Genomic DNA, 15,209 nt, shown 5'->3' on the forward strand with positions numbered 1-15,209 from the left:
ACATTTTCAGACCCTTTACGCAGTTTTGTTGAAGCACCTTTGGCAGTGATTACAGCTTCGAGTCTTCTTGGGTATGACGCTACAATCTTGGCTCACCTGTATTTGGGGAGTTTTTCCATTCTTCTCACAGCTATTTTCAGGTCTCTCCAGAGATGTTCGATCGGGATCAAGTCCGGGCCACTCAAGGACATTCAGAGACTTGTCCTGAAGCCACTCCTGTGTTGTCTTTGCTGTGTGCTTAGGGTGGTTGTCCTGTTGGAAGGTGAACCTTTGCCCCCAGTCTGGTCACTCAACCATGAAGGCCTAATTGGTGGAGTGCTGCAGAGGTTGTTGTCCTTCTGGAAGTTTCTCCCATCTCCACAGAGGAACTCTAGAGCTCTGTCAGAATGACCATCGGGTTATTGTTTATCTCCCTGACCAAGACCCTTTGCCCCCGATTGCTCAGTTTGGCCAGCTCTAGGTGTCTTGGTGGTTCCAAACTTCTTCCATCTAAGAATGGAGGCCACTGTGTTCTTGGACCTTCAATGCTGCACATTTCATCATTTTGGTACCCTTCCCCCAGATCTGTGCCTCGACACAATCCAGTCTCGGAGCTCTACGGACAATTCCGTCGACCTCATGGCTTGGTTTTTGCTCTGACATGCAATGTCAACTGTGGGACCTAATATAGACAGGTGTGCCTGTCCAAATCATGTCCAATCAATTGAATTTACCACATGTGGACTCCAATCAAGTAGTGGAAACATCTCAAGGATGATCAATAGAAACAGGATGCACCTGAGCTCAATTGAGTATCATAACAAAGAGTCTGAATGCTTATGTAAATATAAACTAAATATAATTCTGAAAATCAGTTCTGTCATGAGGTAGTGTGATTGAGGAAAACTATTTAATTTATTTTAGAATAAGGCTTTAATGTATCAAAGTGAACGGGCCTGAATACTTTCGTATATATAGTGTATGTTAATTTGGGCTAGGGGGCAGTATTTTCACATCCGGATGAAAAGCGTGCACAAAGTAAACTGCCTGCTACTCAGGCCCAGAAGCTAGGATATGCATATTATTTGTAGATTTGGATAGAAAAAGCTCTGAAGTTTCTAAAACTGTTTGAATAATGTCTGAGTATAACAGAAGTGATTTGCCAGGCGAAACCCTGAGCACAATTTGAGCTCAATCTGTTTTCCATGGCAATCCCTTTTTAATAGAAATATGTGTGCAGTTCCTATGGCTTCAACTAGATGTCAGTCTTTAGAAATTGGTTGATGTTTTTCCTTTGAGAAATGAAGTACGGCATTTCAGAATGAGTGTCAAGCGGACTCTTGTTTGGGGCGCGCGACCTGGAGCCCTCTCCACTTTGATTTTATCCGCTATAGAACAGAGTATATTCCGTCTTAAATTGTATCTATTACTTACGTTTTAGGATACCTAAGGATGGATTAGGAAAGCTGTTTGGACCAAGTTTACAGGTAACTTATTAGATAATTTGTAGTCATGTTGGGCGAGTTGGAACCTGTGTTTTTCTGAATCAAACGCGCCAAATAAATTTATATCCCCAAAATGTCAAAGGAGTTTATCGAACAAAAAGGAACATTTGATGTTTCTGGGAAACATTGGAGTGCCAACAGAAGATGATCTTCAAAAGGTAAGGCGTGAATTATATCGTTATTTCTGACTTGTGTCGCACCTCCCTGGTTGAAAAATGTTTGTCATGCGGGGTGCTGTCCTCAGATAATCGCATGGTTTGCTTTCGCCGTAAAGCCTTTTTGAAATCTGACATGGTGGCTGGATTAACAAGTTAAGCTTTATTTTGATGTATTACACTTGTGATTTCATGAAAGTTAAATATTTATAGTAATTTTATTTAAATTTGGAGCTCTGCCATTTCACCGGATGTTGTCAAATCGATCCCGCTAAAGGGATTTGATCCCTAAGAGGTTTTTAACTTAAACTTCTCTGCCATGTAAAACGAGCAACAGTCATGCTGATAACTAGCAAACTGCACCTGAAGATGTTTTTGAATTAACAATGACATTCAAGCATATTTCTGTAGATGAAGACTAGTAGATTTATAGCATTGTTTTTATTGGTTTCTAAAAGTAGTCAGATTGTGTGGTCCTTCATATTTGTATGAAGTTCACAAGCACTCCAAAAAAAAAATGGTTTCATTTTTGCAGAATAAAATCACATATCCACACAACACTGAATGTGTCCATTTTTGCTTGGCTAACTTTACTAACGTGTTGTGGCATTACCAAAATACCCTTGAACATCCCGTTCCAAGTGAAATCTAGGAACACTGTTTTCATTGAAATGTGGGGATGACATGGGTCCTAAACAACCTCTGAAAATACCAAACTACAATACATGGATGGAAGTCCTTCACAATTGTTTTGTCACATACTGTAGGAGCAGTATTCTATATTGTTAATCTGGGTAATACAGAATGAATACATCTTTGAGAAGTGGACCTAATTGTCATAACTACATTTCCGAAGGCACATGACAACAGTGGGACTAAATACACAAGTGGATTAAATAAATTAAATCCAAAAGATATAAAAGCGTAATAGTTCGTGCTAGGCCTTTAATATATAGACTACAGAAATGTTTGAGTAAGAAGCGGATAGGATAAAAAGATTCTAAACAAAATGGGCCTAAGCATACAGAACAGTACTTACAAATAAATCACTCCATTTGAATTTCAGTCCTTGAACAGAAACATTTATATGTTCTAGAAAAGACATTTAGCCCATTCCAATTTGAAGGAGCAGGATCTGTCATTAAAATGTATAGTCCTTTAGGGATATTCTTTGTAGCAGCCAGTAAAGGTAACTGCTCTGAAAAACAGAACCGGTACAATCGCTTTAAAGAGAGCTAGGAGCTCCTCACGGTGTCTTGGACTCCTCTTTTGGCCTGTCGGATAAACAGGGAAAATGACTTAGTCATCATTAAATTAGTTTGTAAAAAATCTGATACGACAAGTTTGAAATGTTTGCTCACCCCTTTGTGGATGTGTCCATTTTCTCCTCATCTGGCACCTTTTCTTCTTTTACTTCTATAATAACAAAGCAGCAACAAATAATCATCCTCACATGTTCAATGGGACGTGGTACGTCTGATATAGAACGAAGTAATGATTTTGATACCTTTCTTCTCATCAGCTTTCTTTTCGTCACCTGCTTTCTTCTCCTCACCCTCTTTGTCTTCCTCAGTCTTGGTCCTCTTGGCCTTCTTGAAGCTGGCTACATTTCTGCGTCCGCCCCCTTGACCCTCAGCCTCATCCTCAGAGTCAGAGAACTCCTCGTCACATGCTATCCTCTTATCGTGGGCACGGACTGCACAAAAGCAGAAGACAGGAGTATAAGCATCCCCGTGTGTGTGACATTACACACACCGGGCAGATTACGTATGATACTCACAAACTATAAACATAACATGTAAAGTGTTGGTCCCATGTTTCATGATGAAATATCACATTTTCCATACGCACAGTGTATTTCTCATAGATTTTGTGCACAAATGTGTTTCTCCCTTCCCTGTTAGTGAGCATTTCTCCTTTGCCAAGATAATGCCTCCACCTGACAGGTGTGGCATATCAACAAGCTGATTAAACAGCATGATCATTACACAGGTGCACCTTGTGCTGGGGACAAAGCCCCACTAAAACACGCAATTGAGTCAACACAATGACATGTCAAGTTGAAGGTGCATGCAATTGGCATGCTGACTGCAGGAATGTCCACAAGACTGCCAGGGAATGGAATGTTCATTTTTCTACTAAGCCGCCGCTAACGTCGTTTTAGAGAATTTGGTAGTACGTCCAACTGGCCTCACCACATGCCGATGTCAACATTGTGAACAGAGTGTCCCATGGTGGCGGTGGGGTTATAGTATGGGCAGGCTACAGACAAATACAGAACTGCAATTTGAATGCACAGAGCTACCGTGACGAGATCCTGATCATTGTTGTGCCATTCATCCCCCGTCATCACCTCATGTTTCAGCATGATACACGGCCCCATGTCACAAGGATCTGTACACAATTCCTGGAAGCTGAAAATGTCAAACATGTCACCCATTGAGCATGTTTGGGATGCTCTGGGTCAACCGGTACAACAGCCTGTTCCTACCAATATTCAGCAACTTCGCACAGCCATCGAAGAGGTGTGGAACAACATTTGATTGGCCACAATCAACAGCCTGATCAACTCTATGTGAAGGAGATTTTTCACAATGCATGAGGGAAATGGTGGTCACACCAGATACTGACTGGTTCTCTGATCCACGCCTCTACCTTTAAAAAAAAACAAGATATATGTGCCCAACAGATGCAAATCCGTATTCCCAGTCATGTGAAATCCATAAATTAGAGCCTAATGCTTTTAATTCAATTGCCGGACTTCCTTCTATGAAGTGTCAAATCTTTGAAATTGTTGCATGCGTTTACATTTTTTATTTAGTGTATTTGCAAACTGGACAAAGAACTTACGCAAGATGTGTTTGCAATGAATCATATCTCAATACAAATAACTTACTGGAGATGCGTTTGTTAGGGTCTTCCTCCTCCTCGTCTCCACTGTCCTCCTGCACAGCATCTTCTGGGATGGCCTGCATCTGAACACCCGGGGCATGGGGCAGCATGCGCAGGTTCTCAAACAGACGCTGCCTGAAGTGACACACATACAGGTGACATTAAACTAAATGACATCTCAACACAACTATAATAGTGCCAAAAATACACTCAATGACTCACATCAAGGATCACATGTATAACCTAAGTGCAGTAATATGACCTTTGGTAAGTGAAATTACCTGATTAACATAAATAACTACACAATCAAAAGGTATGTGGACATCTCTTCAAATTAGTGGATTCGGCTATTTCAGCCACACCCGTTGCTGACGGGTGTATAAAATCAAGGACAGCCATGCAAGCTCCATAGACAAACATTGGCAGTAGAATGGCCTTCCTGAAGAGCTCAGTGACATTCAACGTGGCATCATCATAGGATGCCACGTCCCCAACAAGTCAGTTTGTCAAATTTCTGCCCTGCTAGTGCTGCCCCGGGCAACTAAGTGCCGTTATTGTGATGTGGAAATGTCTAGGAACAACAACGGCTCAGTCACGAAGTAGTAGGCCACACAAGCTCACAGAACCGGACCAGAGTCCTGAAGCGTGCAAAAATCTGCCCTTAGTTGCAACACTCACTACCGAGGTCCAAACTTCCTCTGGAAGCATCATCAGCACAAGAACAGTTCGTCGTGAGCTCAATGAAATGGGTTTCCATGGCCGAGCAGCTGCCCACAAGCCTAAGATCACCATGCACAATGCCAAACGTCGTCTGGAGTGGTGTAAAGCTCACTGCCATTGGACTCTGGAGCAGTGGAAACGCGTTCTCTGGAGTGATGAAACACGCTTCATCTGGCAGTCCGAAGGACAAATCTGGGGTTGGCGGATGCCAGGAGAACGCTACCTGCCCCAATTCATAGTGCCAACTAAAGTTTGGTGGAGGAATAATGGTCTGGGGCTGTTTTTCATGGTTTGGGCTAGGCCCCTTAGTTCCAGTGAAGGGAAATCTTAACACTAAAGCATAAAATGACATTCTAGATGATTCTGTGCTTCCAACTTTGTGGCAACAGTTTGAGGAAGGCCCTTTCCTGTTTCAGCATGACAATGCCCCCGTGCACAAAGCGAGGTCTACAAAGAAATGGTTTGTCGAGATTGGCCATGTAGTGTAGCTTATATAACGGTTATATCTATCTATACTAAGAACCAAATCTAGAGACGTCACTTCATGACAGGAAAACATTTTTCTAATGATGTACAGTAGGACTAAAGAGCACAGTAAAAGGTATGGTCAAGGACTCACTTGATCTTCTCCAGGTAGTCGTTGGTGTTCTGGTTGGTCATGTTAGAGGGGCTGATGTGCAGTTTGAAGTCCGGCCCAAAGTACTCAAAGTAATCATTGTATGGAAGCTCTGGAGAAATACAAATGTGTTATCAACACGGTGGGCAATGATGTCTGCTTTAGTGGAACCTATCCTTAAACACTCATGCTCCTCTGACCTGTCAAAAAAACTAACTGTAAAAGATAGTAACACTAGAAAGTAAAAATACACAAATCAAATGGTGCAGCAGGAGAGATCACCATTGGGTATGGCGCTGTCCAGGGCCACGGCTGTCTCATAGGTCCAGCAGCGGGCCACGTTCCGGATGGTGTAGCCTCCACCACCCAGCATTAGCAGGGGCAGGTTGAAGCTCTTCATGTACTCCACACACTTAGCATGGCCTTTGATGGTGAGGTTAAAGCAGCCAAGCCTGTCTCCTGAGAGGGAGTCGGCTCCACACTGAAGAACCACTGCACTAGGCTGGTACATCTCCATCACCTTAGCCATGATCTACACACAGATATAAAATTACAAGATATGGTTGGCTAAATGGAAACAGGGCGGTCTATTTGAGTTACAGGGAGGAAAGATGACACATTAAAGGCATTTTTAAAATATTTTTTTTACTTACAGGTTTGAATATGGCTTCGTAAGACTCGTCGTCTATACCATCTCTCAGAGGGTAATTCACAGCATAGTACTTGCCCTTCCCGGCGCCAATATCCTTGAGTAGAAATAAGTCAGTCAACTACAAATGTGGACAGTTAATTGACCCTTAAGATGAATGAGAACATATATTTTACAGCAACAACCTGCGGAAGAGTTACAGGGGGGAGGAGACAAATCCACCAATAAAGCAAATGGGAAACTACAAACAGGCCATGAAATTCAAAGTATCCTTTGGATGCCATTTAATAAACAATGCGTGCCAATTCTCATCCACTGCCAATATCGGTAATATACTATTGCAATGCTTAAAAGCCAGATCAATGCCAGTGGGCTGGACAGACCATAATATTGTGACCATAACCATGAACACCAAGGTACCAAAGAAACCCCCTAGGATTGTAGTCAAGAGAAATTTGACAACATTTAATCATGAGCTATTTGTAAATGATTTGGCTGCTGTACCCTGGGAGCTGATTTATCTAGAGGATGATTTAAATCACGCTACAGAATGTTTTATTGATTTGCTCACTGAGGTAATGGACCATCATGCCCCTATAAGAGAGAGTACGGTTGGTGCTCGTCCATCTCCATGGATTGATGAACTGGGTGAGGCTATTTCTCAAAGAAATATGGGCAAAGTCTTAACAGCCAAGTCAAAATTAGAAATTGATGAACAGAATTATAGAACATTATGTAATTATGCAGTTAAATTGAAAGAAAGCTTTTACAACAATGCTTTTGATTGTAAGAATGATTCTAAAAAAAGGTACGGAACACAGTTAAGGGCTTACTTGGGACATCTCTCATCATACCCATCTAGTGTGGAGGTTGACGGGAGAATAACAAAACCAGTTGATATTGCCAATCATTTAGCAGATTTTTATTATACAAAGATTTTATTTACTGAGCAACAATATAAAACATACATTCTACCAAACAAGCTATTGTCCAATAGACATATTATGAGCAACAAGATCTGCTCTTTTAGTCTGCAAACAGTGTCAGTGGAGGAGGTGTTAAACCTATTGAAGTCATTACCTGATGGTAAATCTACAGGTTATGGTCTCATGGACAATTTTTTACTTCGCTATGCTGCTCCACAGATAGCAGTTCCACTGAGATACATATTTAATTGGTCACTGGAAAAGGGGATGTTTGCAAATGTATGGATTAAACCGGAATGGCCGATTAATTAGGACCGATTTCAAGTTTTCATAACAATCGGAAATCGGTATTTTTGGGCGCCAATTTGCCTTTTTATTTTTTTAACACACCTATATTTAACAAGGCAAGTCAGTTAAGAACACATTCTTATTTTCAAAGACGGCCTAGGAACGTTCTGCCTTCAGGGGCAGAACTTTAACCTTGTCAGCTCGGGGGATCCAATCTTGCAACCTTACAGTTAACTAGTCCAATGCTCTAACACCTGATTACATTGCACTCCACGAGGAGCCTGCCTGTTACGCGAATGCAGTAAGCTAAGGTAAGTTGCTAGCTAGCATTAAACTTATCTTATAAAAAACAATCAATGACTGTCATTGCTCCAATGTGTAAGAGCGTCTGCTAAATGACTTAAATGTAAATGTAAGTGTACTTAGCCATAAACATCAATGCCTTTCTTAAAATCAATACACAAGTATATATTTTTAAACCTGCATATTTAGCTAAAAGAAATCCAGGTTAGCAGGCAATATTAACTAGGTGAAATTGTGTCATTTCTCTTGCGTTCATTGCACGCAGAGTCAGGGTATATGCAACAGCTTGGGCCGCCTAGCTCTTTGCGAACTAATTTGCCAGAATTTTACGTAATTATGACATAACATTGAAGGTTGTGCAATGTAACAGGAATATTTAGACTCATGGATGCCACCCGTTAGATAAAATACGGAACGGAATAAACTTTTTGTTTGAGGTGATAGTTTCCGGATTAGTCAAAGGTATATGGTTTAGAGAAATAGTCGACGCGTTATAATTCCTGTAATAACTTGCGGCTGAACTTGAAAGGGGTTCCTTCGTTATTTTACGGTTCATGTCTTCCATAGAGAATGTCTTGATCTACGTCAAATAAGGTCTGTGTTTCGCAGAGGAGCAGACTGACAGGGGACCATGCAGACAAGCTCTGCTTTCTGCACTACAACCTAAAACTTAACTGGGAATATTGAAGACCCATGAAAGCTGGTGGTTCGTTTTAACATATGTTCTCATGTTATTTGAGACTAAATTGATTTTATTTATGTATTATATTAAGTTAAGTGTTCATTCAGTATTGTTGCAATTGTCATTATTACAAAAATGTGTGTGTGATATATATAAATACATGTTTTTATAAATTTTTTTATAAATCTGCCGATTAAAAATCGGCATCTTTTTTCCTCCAATAATCGGTATTGAAAATTCATAAATCGGTCGACCTCTAGTATGGAAGCATGCGAAACGGTGTCCTATTCCGAAAGACAGCAAAGAACCCGTTACTCCTGCCAATAGTCGACAAATTAGTCTACTCCCGACACTCAGTAAGATATGAGGGTATTGTGAGAAGACAAATATGGGAGTACATGGAAAAGAATGATCTGATTACAGCTAATCAGCATGCTTATCTCAAAACATTCCACTACATTGGTTGACATGACTGACCAGTAGCTCAATGCTATGGCAAGTTTGTGGGTGTACTATTTTTAGATTTCAGTGCAGCATTTGATTTAGTGGATCATGAAATAATTGACAAAATTAATGCATTATGGTTTTAAGGAGGTAGCATTGAATTGGGTACAGTCATATCTAACAGGAAACAGCCCACCTATATCAATGGTTCATTTTCTACCCCTCATGTGTTAAACTGTGGAACACCGCAGGGCAGCTGCCTTGGGCCACTTTATTTAATATATACCAACGACCTTCCCTATGCCTTAGCTGAAACTCAAGCTACTATATTTGCAGATGATACTACAATGTATGCAGCAAGACAATCGGTTCAACAGGTACAGCTCGCTTTACAAGGAGATTTGGAGAATATCAGGGAGTGGGTTTGCCAGAACAAACTTTTAAACACCAAGAAAATCAAAGTTATGTTGGTCTGTTCCACTAGGAAAAGGTCAAAACGGCATGGGATACAATTAAGTATGGGGGGAGTACAAATTGAAGAAGTGGCAGAAACCAAACTATTGGGAGTGCAGCTAGACAACTGCTTATCATGGTCGTCTCAAATAACTCATCTATGTAACAACATTTATTAAAACAGCATGCATAATCAGAAGGATAGCTAAATATTTACCAGGAAATATTCTTAAGCAAATAACACAGGCATTAATTGAGAGTCAGGTGAACCATTGTTCTGTGGTCTGGGGAAATGCATCAAGTGAAGTTAGGAGGCTGCAGATTGCACAGAATAAAGCAGCAAGGATTGTTTTAAGGTGGCGATATTGTTTTTCTGTTGCGGTCATGCACAATGTTCTTGGTTGGTCATCAATCGACAAGATAATTGGAAAAAACATGCTTATTTAATTTAATAAAATACATAATTTAAAACGACCAAGTTCTATTCACAAGGGTATTCAGTTCGTAAGAGACAGACATTCCGTAAATACTAGGAAAAGATTGTCCACCATCTATGCGTTATCCAGACAGAAAAGAGAAATAGGCAAAAGAACATTTCGATATAAAGCTATAAAATTGAATAAATTAACTGAGCAAACAAACCTTTCAATATATAAACCATTTAAATATAATACATAAATGTTGTGGGACTATAGTAGATGAAGAAGCAATATTTTTTAGATTGAGTTTATTGGGTCATTATATTATGTATGTTTGTAATAGTGTGTTATATGTGAAAGTGTTCGTATTATAAAGTTTAAGGACTCTTAGAAGATTAGTCCAAATGGAGACTAAAAGAGATCAAATATCAAACTCACCCTCAGGTCTCCGGTGCCGGGGAAGTACTCTCCATACTTATGGAAGGATACGGTCATGACCCTGTCTGTGGTGTAAAATGCCTCCTCCACTCCATCTCCATGGTGGATATCAATGTCTATGTACAGGACTCTCTGGTGGTATCTGGGGGAGAGAAGATTCAGCATCAACAGAATGAATGATACTTCTAAATGTGGTGTACCTATGGGGTCCCAATGTGAAGTTACTATTTAATTCAGTAGGCTACAATATTTCCTACGTAAACTTGATTAAGTGCTGTGGGCCTGTTTGACTCACTTCAGTAACTCCAGAATGGCGAGCACAATGTCATTTACATAGCAGAAACCTGATGCCTCAGACTTCTTGGCGTGATGGAGGCCTCCAGCCCAGTTAATGGCAATGTCTGTCTGCTGTTTGTTCAGCTTCACAGCTCCAGCTAAAAACACAGGACAAGAAGTCAATCGGAGAATCAATGGCTATATTGTGTTTTGTCAATTACAGGAAGAGGACAAGTAAGCCTGAAAAATATTCCATCTATCCAGGCAAAATGTGTCATCCAACGGGGTAGCCTACACATCAGGGTTTCCGGTGAGAAAATGTGTCCGGGAATATTTTAATTTAAAAATCGGCCATTTGAGATATTTAATCAGACCCATATGTAACCAATTACGGTATCCACTCAGTGCTCAAAATGACAAATCATATTAGATTATGGTAATTCATCTTAACAGAACATGCAACTCCTGTAATGAAGCAGCCAAGAAAATGTCAAAATCATTTGCCAAAATGCAATTTGCAGGAAAACACCACACCTGAGAGCAGCTCCATACGTAAAATTAGAACGAGGGCGAATCTAAAGATGCGCCAGCTAGGATGGGTTGCTAATGACTAGAATTGTGCCTGAAAACCAATAGAACAGGAGAGAAACGGCATAGCGGTGGGTCCAATAGGGAAGTTAATTGAAATAAACTTGACAAATCATAGTTACTCCTGTCTATACAGAAAGAAAGAAAATACTTCACCAGAAAGCTTGGGGAAGGAATAGGCAAGTGTGGCAATAGGCCAAGCTGATTCTTGAGTTGCAGCTGTCGGTGAAAAGCATCTACAATGTGTGAAAATAATGCATCTTGAGTAAGTTGAGACAAGGGGAGGGGTGTGTGGCAAAGACACAGGAGTCTCTACAGAATGGCTCAGCTGTCCACCGCCAATTCATTGTTTTATTGTGTGAAATGTTCACCCTTTGATTTTTATTAAATAAATTCTCCATTACATGTAACCAGTAGAAAATGTAACGTTATTCCCCGTCACTTGGTTACATTAATTTGTTACTGCATTGTATTAAAACTAGTGAGAAACAAGTTTGGGTTCATTTCATAACCATCATTTACAAGACTTGTCAATGTTTTCATTGTCTTTTGTTTGGAGTGCTCCATGTGCGCAGTGAGTATGTGTCTGGTTTCTGTCTTGATAATGTTGATGGAGCGTGCGCACCCGAGTACCTGGCCTGCTGCGCAGAAATGTAGGAAAGTGACCATTTGGGGATGTCTGTCTTAACTCACTACTACATCCACCACTAATAAGTGAAGCTTCTAAGTCATTTTCTTTACCACACAGTAAATTTAGAAAAACATTTATTTTTAAAGACTGATATTCATTTTTAATTTGGAATTTGTAAAAAAAGAAAAGAACCTCACAGATCTTCACTGCAAAGGGTTTAAACACTGTTTCCCATGCTTGTTCAATGAACCATAAACAATTAATGAACATGCATTTGTGGAACTGTCAATAAGACACCAACAGCTTACAGACGGTAGGCAATTAAGGTTCAGTTATGAAAGCTTAGGACACTAAAATACACCAAAAGAAAGATGCCCAGGGTCCCTGCTTATCTGCGTGAACGTACCCTAGGCATGCTGCAAGAAGGAATGAGGACTGCAGATGTGGCCAGGGCAATAAATAGCAATGTCCGTACTGTGAGATGCTTAAGACAACGCTACAGGGAGACAGGACGGACAGCTGATCATCCACACAGTGGCAGACAACGTGTAACACCTGCACTAGGAATGAGCGTTACACCGAGGCCTGTACTGTGGAGCGGGATCGATTTGGAGGTGGAGGGTCCGTCACGATCTGGGGCAGTGTGTCACAGCATCATCGGACTGAGCTTGTTGTCATTGCAGGCAATCTCAACGCTGTGCGTTACAGGGAAGACACCCTCCTCCCTCATGTGGTACCCTATCGGTCAGAAATGTCATATCGGTGCATCACTAGTTCAACCCGCTCCTTTCTTTAGCCACCAATGGATCACAGTGTATCAATGTGTCCATATAGCAGAGGCGGGTGATCTCGCATTAGTTTAATTGATACTTTTAAAATTTTAGCATTTTAATTCAGACTTTTCTGATTAACCACCTGACAATGCTTTTGAGAAACTTCGTTATTGAAATTAAACAGTTCCACGAAAATGTGCATGTGAAAATCATTACTGGCACACAGATCGGTAGGATAAACTGGAAGCTTCCCAACTTGACACCCACACACCATCTATGATGTCTTTATAAAATAATTGCCTCCATGTTGTCATGGTCAGATTCTGGCTACTTTGAAGTAAGGTAAGACATGCCTCATAATATGAAATAAAACATTTAGTTTTCAAACAATTAAGTATGTTTTTAAAATGCATACTGCCTCCAGCTCACATTGTAAAGTGGTGGGTAACATCCTGTTGCCTGCACTTGAATGGGAGGCCTGCTTCAAATACCAGGTGAGAAATCATTTTTTTTTTTTTAAATAGCCCTTTTAAATCATGCACCAAAACTGTTAACATGCAATTGCATTTATAATTGTTGCACAATGAATGGGGTTTATAAAAAGCATGTTTAAGTCCAGCAGTAAGTGGCTGAGGAGCTGCAGCACAAAGGCTCTGTATGCTGTGCGCGCCTGTGATAGAGAAATAAAGATACATGACTAACAAAAATACACCCGCCAATGTAATTCCACTTAAGTATGCATATTAACCTATAGACCGATAAGCAAATGGTCATATGCATTGCCATCAATGATTAAAAGCATTATTTTGCAATGGGATATTTTTTGGTCAGCAACAGTATTATTCAAAAATCGGCTTTTAATTTTTTTGGGCCCAAAAGCCGGTACTTGCGCCTAACAGAAACTCCGCTACACGTGAATATGACAGATTAACTTACCAACAGAGCCTCCTGTTGAGAGCTGGCAGAACTCAAACAGGCCATCAAACACAGGGCAATCCTCTCCAACGTTAACTGTGTGGGAATTGCAGAAAATGTGTTAATTTACAATCCATGAGAGCAGCAAAAACAATGACAAAGCTTTACTAGATGCTTTCCCCCCAAAAAATGTGTGACTTTTCATGGACTACATCTAAAATGTATAGTTATATTGAGACATGACATCTCTGCCCCAAACTCACATCTCTGCATCTGTTTGCTGTACTCTGACATGTTGTCCGGCCGAATGGAACGCAGGAACTTGATGTAGTCGTCACTGTGGTACTTGGTCATCTCCTCTCCATTGGCTTTGTGAGGTCGCTGTACAGAGACACGGAGAAGACCAATTACTGACACCTTAAAAACCAGGCAGTACATTTTCCAATTGGGAACTATTGAGTTGCAGGCTTTCTGCTGCGCTTGCAAATCTTTAAGGTTTTCAACATACGTATATCTCCATCTTTCTGTAGAGACCATAGTTCAGCAAGAGGTTGTGTGTCATGCGGATACGGTGTGGCTTCATGGGGTGGCCCTGGCCATAGTAGTAATTCCCAACATCACCTTTGAATGAAGAGAGGAAAATTGTGAACATAAGCAGACATACAATGAATGCATCATCCTAGCTTGTTGTTCAGTACAGCATAGTCTGGCTAACGTTAGATTGCAAACCTTTAAAGGCAACATTACAATAAAACTTTTGCGTTGATTAATAGTAACAATTCGGACCACAACATATGCACAGCCGCAGACAATGGACGGCCACTAACGTGCAAACAATCTGGCCAATGCAACGGAACTGAGTGCATTTTTTATAGAGACTCGCCATGATGGTAGGAAGCTTAATGCGTCCAGGAAGTGAAATGGGTTAACGTTAGCTAATAGTAGCTAACGTTGCTAGCTATCTTAGTGGTTTGTGGATTCCAATGCTTGCATAGCTAGCTAATGGGTCCTGCCAATGTGTTCTCCCTTTGTCCAAGCTATCTAACTAGGTAGCAAGCTAATCGACGACGTGGACAAGTAACTTGACGTTACTACACATTTGATGATAATGTGGAATTAGTGAACATTTTCTGAACGATCAATTTAACTTACAGAATTTGAAAATGCCTCGCTCTTGCACAAAGGGAATCTGCACGTTTGCACATCGGAGCTAGATAACGTTAGCTGGCTAATCTGACCACAAATTGAACCATTTGCACCACTCTAACAAAGCACATTGTACAATTAGTCAATGTATAGGCAAATCAGTACTTACCATCATAATAGTAGCAAACTTTTTTCTTTGTTCCTTGAGAACTCAGCGCCATTTTACCTTATTTTACAGCACAGACTACAATTAGCGAAAAGCGGCAGCTGTACTTCGGAAAACGGATGGATACAATCGGATAATTTGTAGAACGTCACTTGAACCAATCAAGTAGTAGTTTACAATGTCGAGGGGCGTTGCAAACAGATCCCGCCACAATAAGCACTGTTTTGGATTCCAGGTTGGGAAAC

The 15,209-nt window shown here is 40.6% G+C and overlaps 1 protein-coding gene across 1 annotated transcript; it reads right to left on the reverse strand.

Annotated features, from left to right (window-relative positions):
* Positions 1 to 2,061: 2,061 nt before the first annotated feature.
* On the reverse strand, positions 2,062 to 15,116 carry LOC139530709 (histone deacetylase 1). The gene is made up of 13 exons (XM_071327343.1): positions 14,968 to 15,116; positions 14,161 to 14,273; positions 13,916 to 14,033; positions 13,674 to 13,748; positions 10,765 to 10,903; positions 10,470 to 10,611; positions 6,521 to 6,613; positions 6,150 to 6,399; positions 5,871 to 5,979; positions 4,536 to 4,666; positions 3,147 to 3,335; positions 3,001 to 3,055; positions 2,062 to 2,913 (listed from the first exon to the last, which is right to left on the reverse strand). The coding sequence occupies exons 1-13, from the start codon at positions 15,017 to 15,019 to the stop codon at positions 2,886 to 2,888; spliced, it is 1,494 nt and encodes a 497-aa protein (XP_071183444.1). The 5' UTR covers positions 15,020 to 15,116; the 3' UTR covers positions 2,062 to 2,885.
* Between the last annotated feature and the right edge of the window lie 93 nt (positions 15,117 to 15,209).

This window comes from Salvelinus alpinus, chromosome 9 (assembly GCF_045679555.1).
Source record: "Salvelinus alpinus chromosome 9, SLU_Salpinus.1, whole genome shotgun sequence".
NCBI classification, from domain to species: domain Eukaryota; kingdom Metazoa; phylum Chordata; class Actinopteri; order Salmoniformes; family Salmonidae; genus Salvelinus; species Salvelinus alpinus.